The 12,216-nt window shown below is 39.3% G+C and overlaps 1 protein-coding gene across 1 annotated transcript in view; it reads right to left on the bottom strand.

Annotated features, from left to right (window-relative positions):
- The window catches only part of LOC115226018 (H(+)/Cl(-) exchange transporter 7-like), a 100,444-nt gene that overhangs the window by 471 nt on the left and 87,757 nt on the right, over positions 1-12,216 (bottom strand). The window contains exons 17-20 of the mRNA XM_036514803.1: positions 10,940-11,025; positions 8,588-8,714; positions 2,555-2,629; positions 55-173 (exon numbers count right to left, since the gene is read on the bottom strand). Of these exons, the coding sequence (XP_036370696.1) occupies positions 55-173; positions 2,555-2,629; positions 8,588-8,714; positions 10,940-11,025 (407 nt within the window). The remainder of the gene's footprint in view (positions 1-54; positions 174-2,554; positions 2,630-8,587; positions 8,715-10,939; positions 11,026-12,216) is intronic.

A 12,216-nucleotide genomic window follows, 5' to 3' on the forward strand; every position in this document is an offset into this window, starting at 1 on the left:
CGTGATTATAACGGTGATGAGGATGATGGTGACTACGATGATGGCGGTGATGATGATGAGGAGGAGGAGGAAGATGACCACACATACCGATATCTTATACTGTGCACTGTAGAAATCCGGAATTTGGCACTTCGTAAACATCTTGGCTGTACTGCTCCATCTGGTGCAAATATCTGGAAACGAGAGAATACAAAATAGAAATATACAATTACTAATTAATTAATAATCAATCAAACAACCAATAAGATAATTAACGAAGAAGCTGCAATATAACAATTTTAAGAGCAAATCTTGCTGTCTCAGTTTATCATTAGCTTACATATATATATATATCACCTTCGAAATGCAGAGTAGATGAAACCATGGCGACTGAAGAAGGGGAATTTTCCTTGTGTTATTTGTCCTGTACTCTATTTTTTCGTTGTTTAAGAAAAATGTCCAGTTCCTTGGTTTTGTGTTTATGTTTTCATTTCTCATTGTGTTCGACGTTTTTTTGGTGTCCTGTACCCATATATGCATGTATATATACATGTAGAGGTAGGTACGTACCTATATGTATGTATATATGCATATGTTTTATTTATTAATTTATTATATATATATATATACATATATACATTTATTCTGCCTCCTACTAACATAGACTTCTTCAGATAGCATGAAACTGTAACATTATCATTGACTTCTTAGTCATGATTAGCATAAGTGAAACCAGTCGACTATTTAAATATATTATTTCATTAAAATATATATATATAATAATTTTTTACATAAAAATTTCTGTGCATTTTGTTTCTTTTTATATTTTTCACTAGAATTTCCCACATCATCATCATTTAACATCTGTTTTCCCAGCTGGCATGGGTTGGACGGTTCGACTGGGGTCTGAGAAACCAGGAGGCTGCACCAGGCCTCAATCTGATCTGGCAGTGTTTCTACAGCTTGATGCCCTTCCTAATGCCAACCACTCCGAGAGTGTAGTGAGAGATTTTTACATGCCAACATCACCTTGTTAACACACTTATAGAGCGATCTTACAAATATAAACACCGGCAGAAACATACCTTTAACTCATATAAGTGATTTCGCCAGTCTTTATAGTTTGAACATTTAGTTCACCTTGCACTTTACTTCAATAGAGAAATCTACTGCCAAGCCTTTGAACATTTTTTCAACCAACGTATCCCCCTTTATTTGTTCTCTACTTATTATTTCTTTAACCCTTCTCTTCCTAGTATCTGCCTTTGATGTCGAATCTACTAACGGTTTTTTAAAATACTTAATAACGTTCTGTTTATCATTTATGCAGTCATCGTAATTGTTATAATGTCTTGTTGTTGAGAGAGGGTCTCTTTCTTTCCTGATGAGAAGATTGCATTATTTTATACCGTTTATTCTTTTGGAATAAAACCAATGTTGTCTTCGAAACATATGTCGAAAGTAAAAGAATTTTATTAACATCTTCGTTCAACTCCATTTATTTACTTATATATATGTATATATATGTATATATGTATATGTATATATATATATATATATATATATATATATATCTATCATCATCATCATTTAGCATCAATTGTTCATATGGCATTGGGTGCAGGAGTGACTGTAAGTAGCTTGCTTACCAATTACATAATTCTGGGTTCAGTCCCACCGCGTGGCACCTTGGGCAAGTGTCTTCTACTATCACCTCGGGCCGGCCAAAGCCTTGTGAGTGGATTTGGTAGACGGAAACTGAAAGAAGCTCATCGTATATATGTGTGTGTGTGTGTGTGTGTGTGTTTGTCCTCCCACCATCACTTGACAACTGATGCTGGCGTGTCTACGTTCCTGTAACTTAGCTGTTTGGCATAAGAGACCAACTAATGGTGGTGCTCCAGCATGGCCACAGTCAAATGACTGAAACAAGTCAAATAATAAAAGAATAAAGAATACCTATGTGTAATGTATGGAGTGGCTGTGTGGTAAGTAGCTTGCTAACCAACCACATGGTTCTGGGTTCAGTCCCACTGCATGGCACCTTGGGCAAGTGTCTTCTGCTATAGCCCCGGGCCGACTAATGCCTTGTGAGTGGATTGGTAGATGGAAACTGAAAGAAGCCATCATATATATATATATATATATATAGGCGCAGGGTGGCTGTGTGTTAAGTAGCTTGCTAACCAACCACATGGTTCTGGGTTCAGTCCCACTGCATGGCACCTTGGGCAAGTGTCTTCTGCTATAGCCCCGGGCCGACTAATGCCTTGTAAGTGGATTTGGTAGACGGAAACTGAAAGAAGCCTGTTGTATATATGTATATATATATATATGTGTGTTTGTGTGTCTGTGTTTGTCCCCCTTGCATTGCTTGACAACCGATGCTGGTGTGTTTACTTCCCCGTTACTTAGCGGTTCGGCAAAAAGAGACCGATGGAATAAGTCCTGGGCTTACAAAAGAATAAGTCCCGGGGTCGAGTTGCTCGTTTAAAGGCGGTGCTCCAGCATGGCCGCAGTCACATGACTGAAACAAGTAAAAGAGAAAGAGAAAGAGAATCCGACATATACTCACCCTAAAATTCAGGAGTACCATCAATTGAGACTTGAGAATTAGTCCTTTTAGTTTACCATAAGTCTCCAGACTACCCTGCAAACAAACAAAAAAAAACAATATATCCATGTATGGAATCGATGTATAAACACCAACAAAATATTCTGTTGTGTCTGGGGAGAGTCATTATATTTTTGTGCCTTATAATTTAACACACTCACCGGTAAAATTTCCACTTATTTCTTATTTTTATTTTCCTAAAATTTTCCTTGCATTTTGCAACCTTTTCAATAGTCTTGACTCTCAACAAAATAGTTTCATACCAAATAAGTCCCCAGTTATTAACACATTGTTAAGCTCCAAAGAATGTATATATGTATGTATGTATATATATGTATATATGTATGTATATATATATATATATATGTATATATATATATGTCTCTCTTTGTTTTTTTCTCTCCTTGTTTTTTTTCTGTGTATCTTTCTGTTCAAGATCATAGGCTCGAAACATAAAAGAATTTTTCTATTTCTATTCTTGAGCACTATACTAATACATTTGTTTGTTTGTTTGTACTCCACCTGCCTTCGTCTTTTGTTTAATATCGTAAACTTTCCCTTTCCCTCTCTTTCCGAGAGGCACTGAGCAGCTATACGCACACATACACTACACACACGGCAGTAACTTCCACCTACCGAATTCAATCACAAAGCTCCGGTCGGCTCGGGGCTATAGCAGAAGACACCTACCCAAAGTGCCATATGTATATATGTATGTATATATGCATTTATATGTATATATGTATGTATGCATATATATATATGTATGCATGAATGTATATATGAATGTATGTAGGTAGGTAGTTAAGTTGGTAGGTAGGTGGGTATGTACGAATGTATATAGGTATGTATAATGCATGAATGTATATAAATATGTATGTAGTTAGGTATGTGTATATGTAAGAATTAAGTATTTATGTAGGTAGGTAGATATGTATATATATATATAAGACCAAAAGGGTACGGGCGCTGCTATATATATATGTATATGTAAAAAAATAATTTTGTATCGTCTTCTAAATGTTTTGCGTTCTTATCCCAGTTTGTATTTTTTTACATATACATATGTATATATATATATATATGTAGATAGGTAGGTATATATATGTAGGTTGGTAGGTAGGTAGGTATGTATGCATGAATGTATGTATGCATGTACGTATGTATGTAGGTAGGTAGGTATACTCTTCACTCTTTACTCTTTTACTTGTTTCAGTCATTTGACTGCGGCCATGCTGGAGCACCGCCTTTAGTCGAGCAAATCGACCCCGGGACTTATTCTTTGTAAGCCCAGTACTTATTCTATCGGTCTCTTTTTTGCCGAACCGCTAAGTAACGGGGACGTAAACACACCAGCATCGGTTGTCAAGCGATGCTAGGGGGACAAACACAGACACACAAACACACACACATATATATATATATATATATACATATATACGACAGGCTTCTTTCAGTTTCCGTCTACCAAATCCACTCACAAGGCATTGGTCGGCCCGGGGCTATAGCAGAAGACACTTGCCCAAGATGCCACGCAGTGGGACTGAACCCGGAACCATGTGGTTGGTTAGCAAGCTACTTACCACACAGCCACTCCTGCGCCTGGTATGTCATTATTCAGTTTTATTTGAAGCTTTCTTGCCAACAGAGAAAGAGCTGGTTTCTAACCATAAAAGCACAGTTTGAGCATGGTCCATACCAGTGCTGCCTGACTGGCTCCCATGCTGGTAGCACATAAAAAGCACCATTCAAGCATGGTCAGTGTCTGTCTCACCTGACTAGACCCCATGCTTGTGGCACATAAAAAGCACCATTTGAGCATTGTTGATGCCAGTGCCTCCTGCCTGGCTCCCATGCTGGTGGCACATAAAAAGCACAATTTGAACATGGTCCATGCCAGTACTGCCTGACGAGACCCCCATGCTGATGGCATGTAAAAAGCACCATTTGAGCATGGTCGATGCCAGTGCCTGGCTCCGTGCCTGTGGCACATAAAAAGCACCCACTACACTCACGGAGTGGTTGGCATTAGGAAGGGCATCCAGCTGTAGAAACCTTGCCAGATCAGACTGGAGCCTGGTGCAACCTCCTGGCTTGCCAGTCCTCAGTCAAACTGTCCAACCCATGTCAGCATGGAAAGGCGCAGGAGTTGATGTGTGGTAATTAGCTTGCTTACCAACCACATGGTTCAGGTTTCAGTCCCACTGCGTGGCATCTTGGGCAAGTGTCTTCTACTATAGCCTCGGGCCGACCATATATATATATATATATATATATATATATATTGGTATATGTATACAGACATATATATATATGTACATATATAAAATATATATATATATACATATATATATATACATACATGTACATATATAAAAATATATATATATACATATATATACATACATATTCATATATATATATATATGTATATATATGTATATATATAGAGATATATATATATATATATATATATGTACATACATACACACTCACACACACACAAACACAATATTTTGCTGCCTCCATTTTTACATAGTTGTTCAACAGAAATATTTGCATGTAGATTTCCTTAATTATCTCCATTCTTCAACTTAAAACAACCTGACACATCACACCACAACACCTTGGTGATTCTTTTTTTCTCCTTTGCAAAACCGTAATTGTCAACAAACAACGCTGTGATGTCATTGCTATGGCATCACTAGTGGTATGCGTTACTTGCTAATTATTCTTCGTTGCACAGGTAGGTCACAATGTAGCCAGAACAGGAAAACGGAATATAATAATAATAATGATGATAATAATAAAAAAAAAAATAGCTGAATGTAACACTAATTAAATTACAAGAAACTTGGCCAGAAAAGAGAGAGCGGTGTAATAAGGAATAGGGGGATGTGTGGAAGGATGGTGGAGGAGAGAGAGAGGAGAGAAAAAGAGGGAGAAGAGATTGGTTGGATGGATGGATGGGTGAAGGGTTTGATGTAATAAGGAATAGGGGCGAGGGAGGGGATGTGTGGCAAGGATGGTCAGGAGGGATGAAGAGGATAGATAGATGGACAGATGGCTAGATGGAGGAGAGTGGGTGAGAGAGAGGAGAGGAGAGGAAAAGGAAGGGAGAACAGATTGGTTGGATGGATGGATGGGTGAAGGGTTTGATGTAATAAGGAACAGTAGAATAGGCGGCAAGCTGGCAGAATCGTTAGCACGGCGAGCGAAATGCGTAGCCGTATTTTGTCTGCCATTACGTTCTGAGTTCAAATTCCGCCGAGGTCGACTTTGCCTTTCATCCTTTCGGGGTTGATAAATTAAGTACCAGTTACGCACTGGGTTGGATATAATCAACTTAATCCATTTGTCTGTCCTTGTTTGTCGCCTCTGTGTGTAGCCCCTTGAGGGTAGTAAAGAAATAAGGAACAGGGGTGGGGGAGGGGGAATGTGTGAAAGGATGGTCAGGAGATGGCTGGGTGGACAAGAGGATGGATGGATGGGTGTGGACAGACAGAAGGAGAGAGGAACAGACAGAGCAAGGGATAAACAGATGGATGTATGGATAGGCACATGGATGCTTAGCTGAGTGGGTAGATGGGTAGATTGACAGGTGGACAGATGCCTGTATAGAACAATGGGTGGATGGATGAATGTCTAGACCAGTGCTTTTCAAACTTTTTGCTGGAGCGGAATCCCAAGGAAACGTTCCACTGGCTCGAGGAACCCCTGTGCAATAATTTAATAGTCTTATGCACACATATCTGCACAGGAGAATTAAAAATTACTGCCGATTTTAGCAGTTTTGTGACTTCTTGCGGAACCTCAAGGAAACGTTCCACTGGCTCGAGGAACCCCTGAGCAATAGTTTAATAGTCTTATGCACACATATCTGCACAGGAGAATTAAAAATTACGTAACTTCTTGCGGAACCCTTGGACTGTACTGGCGGTACCCCTGCACTGTACTGGTGGAACCCTAAGGTTTCGCGGAACCCTGGTTGAAAACCACTGGTCTAGACAGATAGATGTTTCCATCCTACAAAACCACACAAATAATTCAAAGAGCTAATTTCCTCATCCAAGCTATATTTTGTGTTTCGGATTATCTTGTGTGTGTAGTTCTTTGTTCTCTGCCTTGTTGCTCACATCAGATGTTTATACGAGTGTGTGTGTGTACAGAGAGAAAGAGAGATACATGCATATATATATATATATATATATATATATATATATACTAGCAGTATCGCCGGCGTTGCTCGGGTTTGTAAGGGAAATAACTATATAAGCATTTTTAGAGAGTTACTCCCTTATAGATGCCAATTCGGGCTTTCTTAGCCATTTCTGTTTTGGTGTCTTCAAGCCATGAAGTCGTTGTTCTAAAAGAACGCTGGTCTCCTTGACAACGCATTACGACGTTGATTTCCTTACACTCCCTTCCCCACAGCTTCGCGAGGGAGGGAAGAAGGGGGAGAAGCAAACACAGGTGCAGCTGTGACCATGGACGCCAACTCCGCCACCATCGACACACGAAAAATTATGCATTAAAATGGAATAAAAAATTATGTTAAATTATTTTTAAAATCGTAGACTCATCGTAGACGTGCGCTAATAGTCAGACGGGCTCGATATTAATCACGACTATAAGCTACCCGAATTTGGTTAAACTGTACCGCAAAATGTGGGAGTAGTTAGGAATCTAAATCGAAGGGGACAGACACTCACACAACTACAGTTTTATATATATAGATATATATACTAGCATTACGACCCGTCTTTGCTGGTCATAGTGCTAGTGCATGTATATATGTGTATATATATGTGTACATATTGCATGTACATCTATATATATACATCTATGCATAAAATACAAAATACAAAGTTATATCTTGATATCGCTAGTGATAACAATACTGAAAATATATAACAGACTGGAATTGTAGGACTATTCCATTTCTGCACACTAAGTTTATTTTTTATTTATTCCCATTCATGTGAAACCACTGATTCAAGTTCAAGTCATTGATGCAATTTAATACCAATTGCTATTTTTACTTTTGTTATGTTATGATTATATTATACTTTAGTTTGATTTTAATTATTACTTACTACATATAATTCAATTGTAATTATTATTTTTATTGTTAAAGTGAAAGTATCTGACATAAAATAGAGAAATATTTTGTTTCACTTTTAACACATAATACTGAAATAGTGGAGAAGATATGATATTGCTATGGGCTCGCTCTAGGCAAGAAGTTGAACCTTTTTTTTTTGCCCATGAAACTACATGGACCCTAAGTAAGGCATGCGTAAAATTTGAATGAAATTGGTTGTGTAGTTCTCAAGTTTTAGGGAAACACACAGACAGACAGACAGACACACATTCTCAGTTTTATATATATGAAAAGATATCATCATCAACGTCCGTTTTCCGCGCTAGCACAGATATATATATATATATATATATCTTTTTATATATATAAAACTGAGAATGAGTGTGTCTGTCTAGTATATATATATATATATATATATATGTATATGTGTGTGTGTATACTTAAATATGTATATGTGTATATATATATATATATATAGCATATATATATATATATATATATATACACACATGCATATACCTAGAGATAGATATGAATGCACACACAAACACACACATATTTGTATACAACCATACAGACATTTATATATATACATATATTATAATGGCGGTGCCCCAGCATGGCCACAGCTCATAAGCTGAACTAGAATCAATCAATCAATCAATCATATATATACATATATTATATATATATATATATATAATATATATATATATATATATATATATGTATATATATATATGTAAATGCACACGTGCACTCTCTCTCTCTCATTTTTCTCCTCTCTTTCTTTCTCACATACACACATACACCTACACACACACACACACAAACCTATAAAAGAGTTAAAGGGCAACAAAATAAAAACAGCCCTTCCGTCACAAACCTACCGTGTCTGAATCGTTTTCCGCTTCCACCACTGGGAATCCACAGGAAGTTTCCACTTTGAGGAGATCCACAATTTTACCCACCGAACAAATGGTTGGAACACAAACCACTGGCTTGCTCATGATGTCGCTGAAATATTGAGACAAAGAGGAAATATATATAGGCGCAGGAGTGGCTGTGTGGTCAGTAGCTTGTTTACCAACCACATGGTTCCGGGTTCAGTCCCACTGCGTGGCACCTTGGGCAAGTGTCTTCTGCTATAGCTTCGGGCCGACCAAAGCCTTGTGAGTGGATTTGGTAGACGGAAACTGAAAGAAGCCTGTCGTATATATATATATAGGCGTAGGAGTGGCTGTGTGGTAAGTAGCTTGTTTACCAACCACATGGGTCCGGGTTCAGTCCCACTGCGTGGCACCTTGGGCAAGTGTCTTCTACTATAGCCTCGGGCTGACCAAAACCTTGTGAGTAGATTTGGTAGACGGAAACTGAAAGAAGCCTGTCGTATATATATATATATGGCCGTAGGAGTGGCTGTGTGGTAAGTAGCTTGTTTACCAACCACATGTTTCCGGTTCAGTCCCACTGCATGGCACCTTGGGCAAGTGTCTTCTATATAAGCCTCGGGCCGACCAAAGCCTTGTCAGTGGATTTGGGGTAGACGGAAACTGAAAGAAGCCCGTCGTATATATGTATATATATATATATGCGTGTGTGTGTTTGTGTGTCTGTGTTTGTCCACCTAAAGCTGGTGTGTTTATGTCCCCGTTACTTAGCGGTTCGGCAAAAGAGACCGATAGAATAAGTACTGGGCTTACAAAAAGAATAAGTCCCAGGGTCGATTTGCACGACTAAAGGCGGTGCTCCAGCACGGCCGCAGTCAAATGACTGAAACAAGTAAAAGAGTATAGGGTTCATATATGAGGGGGTGCCGAAAAGCTCCTGATTTTGGGTAACAGAAAATACAGGAGAATCAGTTAATTATGATTTTATTCAACATATTCCCCTCTCAGACTCCCACACTTATTGCAGCAGTCCTTCAGCTTTTTCTAAGTCCTGTAAGGAGTGGGTGTGTGGTAAGTAGCTTGCTTACCAACCACATGCTTCTGGGATCAGTCCCACTGTGTGGCACCTTGGGCAAGTGTCTTCTGCTATAGCCTTGGGCCGACGAAAGCTGGGGAACACATACGCCATTGAAACAGGGAAACCGAGCCCATGAGCCTGGCTAAGCTTTAAAAGGGCACATTTATGTATATATATGTATAGTGGAGGCACGTGGTTTAGTGGTTAGGGTGTCAGCATCATGATTGTAAGATTGTGGTTTCGATTCCTGGACTGGGCGACGCGTTGTGTTCTTGAGCAAAACACTTCATCTCCCGTTGCTCCAGTCCACTCAGCTGGCAAAAAGGAGTAACACTGCGATGGACTGGCATCCCGTCCAGCTGGGGAACACATACGCCATAGAAACCAGGAAACCGGGCCCATGAGCCTGGCTAGGCTTTAAAAGGGCACATTTATTATTTATTATATTAATTCCCATTATGTCCTTTATATTGTATCGAAATTTCATGCATTTATTTGTAAAGTCAAGGAAGTTATTAAAGATTGAAACCCCTCAGTGACTTTTGGAACCCCTTGTATATTTTATGTGGACCTGCAGGGCTCTTATGACCCCTGTTGGGAACCATTGATACTTGATTTATCATTTTTTCATGCATTTATTTGTAAAGTCAAGGAAGTTATTAAAAATTGAAACCCCTCAGTGACTTTTGGAACCCCTTGTATATTTTATGTGGACCTGCAGGGCTCTTATGACCCCTGTTGGGAACCATTGATACTTGATTTATCATTTTTTCATGCATTTATTTGTAAAGTCAAGGAAGTTATTAAAAATTGAAACCCCTCAGTGACTTTTGAACCCCTTGTATATTTTATATGTGGACCTGCAGGGCTCTTATGACCCCTGTTGGGAACCATTGATACTTGATTTATCATTTTTTCATGCATTTATTTGTAAAGTCAAGGAAGTTATTAAAAATTGAAACCCCTCAGTGACTTTTGGAACCCCTTGTATATTTTATGTGGACCTGCAGGGCTCTTATGACCCCTGTTGGGAACCATTGATACTTGATTTATCATTTTTTCATGCATTTATTTGTAAAGTCAAGGAAGTTATTAAAGATTGAAACTCCTCAGTGACTTTTGGAACCCCTTGTATATTTTATGTGGACCTGCAGGGCTCTTATGACCCCTGTTGGGAACCATTGATACTTGATTTATCTAAATATATGGCATTGGCTGATTTGAGTTATTTCCCTGTAGCTCCCTCTCTGCCCTGCTTTGTTTTCTTTACGTACCTTGCTTTGACATCTTCAAACATTGGCGGGGGTTCCGAGGGGAGCATCGGTATACCAGCAACATGGATGTTCATCTCATACAGACCCTAATAAGGAGAAAAAAGGGGAAGGTTTATAACAATGGCAAAATTATCAGGGTGAATTAATCCTTTTTGATTACCTATTTCTTTATTACCCACACGGGGCTAAACACAGAGGGGACAAACAAGGACAGACATAGGTATTAAGTCGATTACATCGACCCCAGTGCGTAACTGGTACTTAATTTATCAACCCTGAAAGGATGAAAGGCAAAGTCGACCTCGGCGGAATTTGAACTCACAACGTAACGGCAGACGAAATACCTCTAAGCATTTCGTCCGGCGTGCTAACGTTTCTGCCAGCTCGCCTCCTTTGATTACCATGATGCATTGCTCTGTATCTCTGCTCCTTTTTCCTTGAATTATCTTTCTTCTTGTGGAGGAGCAATAGCCCAGTGGTTAGGGCAGCGGATTCGCGGTCGGAGGATTGCGGTTTCGATCCCAGACCGGGCGTTGTGTGTGTGTTTATTGAGCGAAAACACCTAAAGCTCCACGAGGCTCCGGCAGGAGGTGGTGGCAACCCCTGTTGTACTCTTTCGCCCCAACTTACTCTCACTCTCTCTTCTGCGATGGACTGGTGTCCCGACCAGCTGGAGGGAAACACATACACCACAGAAGCTGGCAAACCGGGCCCATGAGCCTGGCTAGGCTTGAAAAGGGCGCATAAATAAAATAATATAAAATAATGTAATCGTCTCATCAGGAAAGAAAGAGAACCCATCTCAACAACAAGACATTATTACAATTTTGATGACTGCATAAATGTATTTGTTTACTACCCACGAGGGGCTAAACACAGAGGGGACAAACAAGGACAGACAAATGGATTAAGTCGATTATATCGACCCCATTGTGTAACTGGTACTTAATTTATCAACCCCCGAAAGGATGAAAGGCAAAGTCAACCTCGGTGGAATTTGAACTCAGAGCGTAGCGGCAGACGAAATACCTATTTCTTTACTACCCACAAGGAGCTAAACACAGAGGGGACAAACAAGGACAGTCAAAGGGATTAAGTTGATTACATCAACCCCAGTACATAACTGGTACTTAATTTATCGACCCCGAAAGGATGAAAGGCAAAGTCGACCTCGGCGGAATTTGAACTCAGAGCGTAATGGCAGACGAAATACCTATTTCTTTACTACCCACAAGGGGCTAAACATAGAGTGGACAGGACAAACAAGGACAGACAAA

Source organism: Octopus sinensis, linkage group LG29, assembly GCF_006345805.1.
Source record: "Octopus sinensis linkage group LG29, ASM634580v1, whole genome shotgun sequence".
NCBI classification, from domain to species: Eukaryota; Metazoa; Mollusca; class Cephalopoda; order Octopoda; family Octopodidae; genus Octopus; species Octopus sinensis.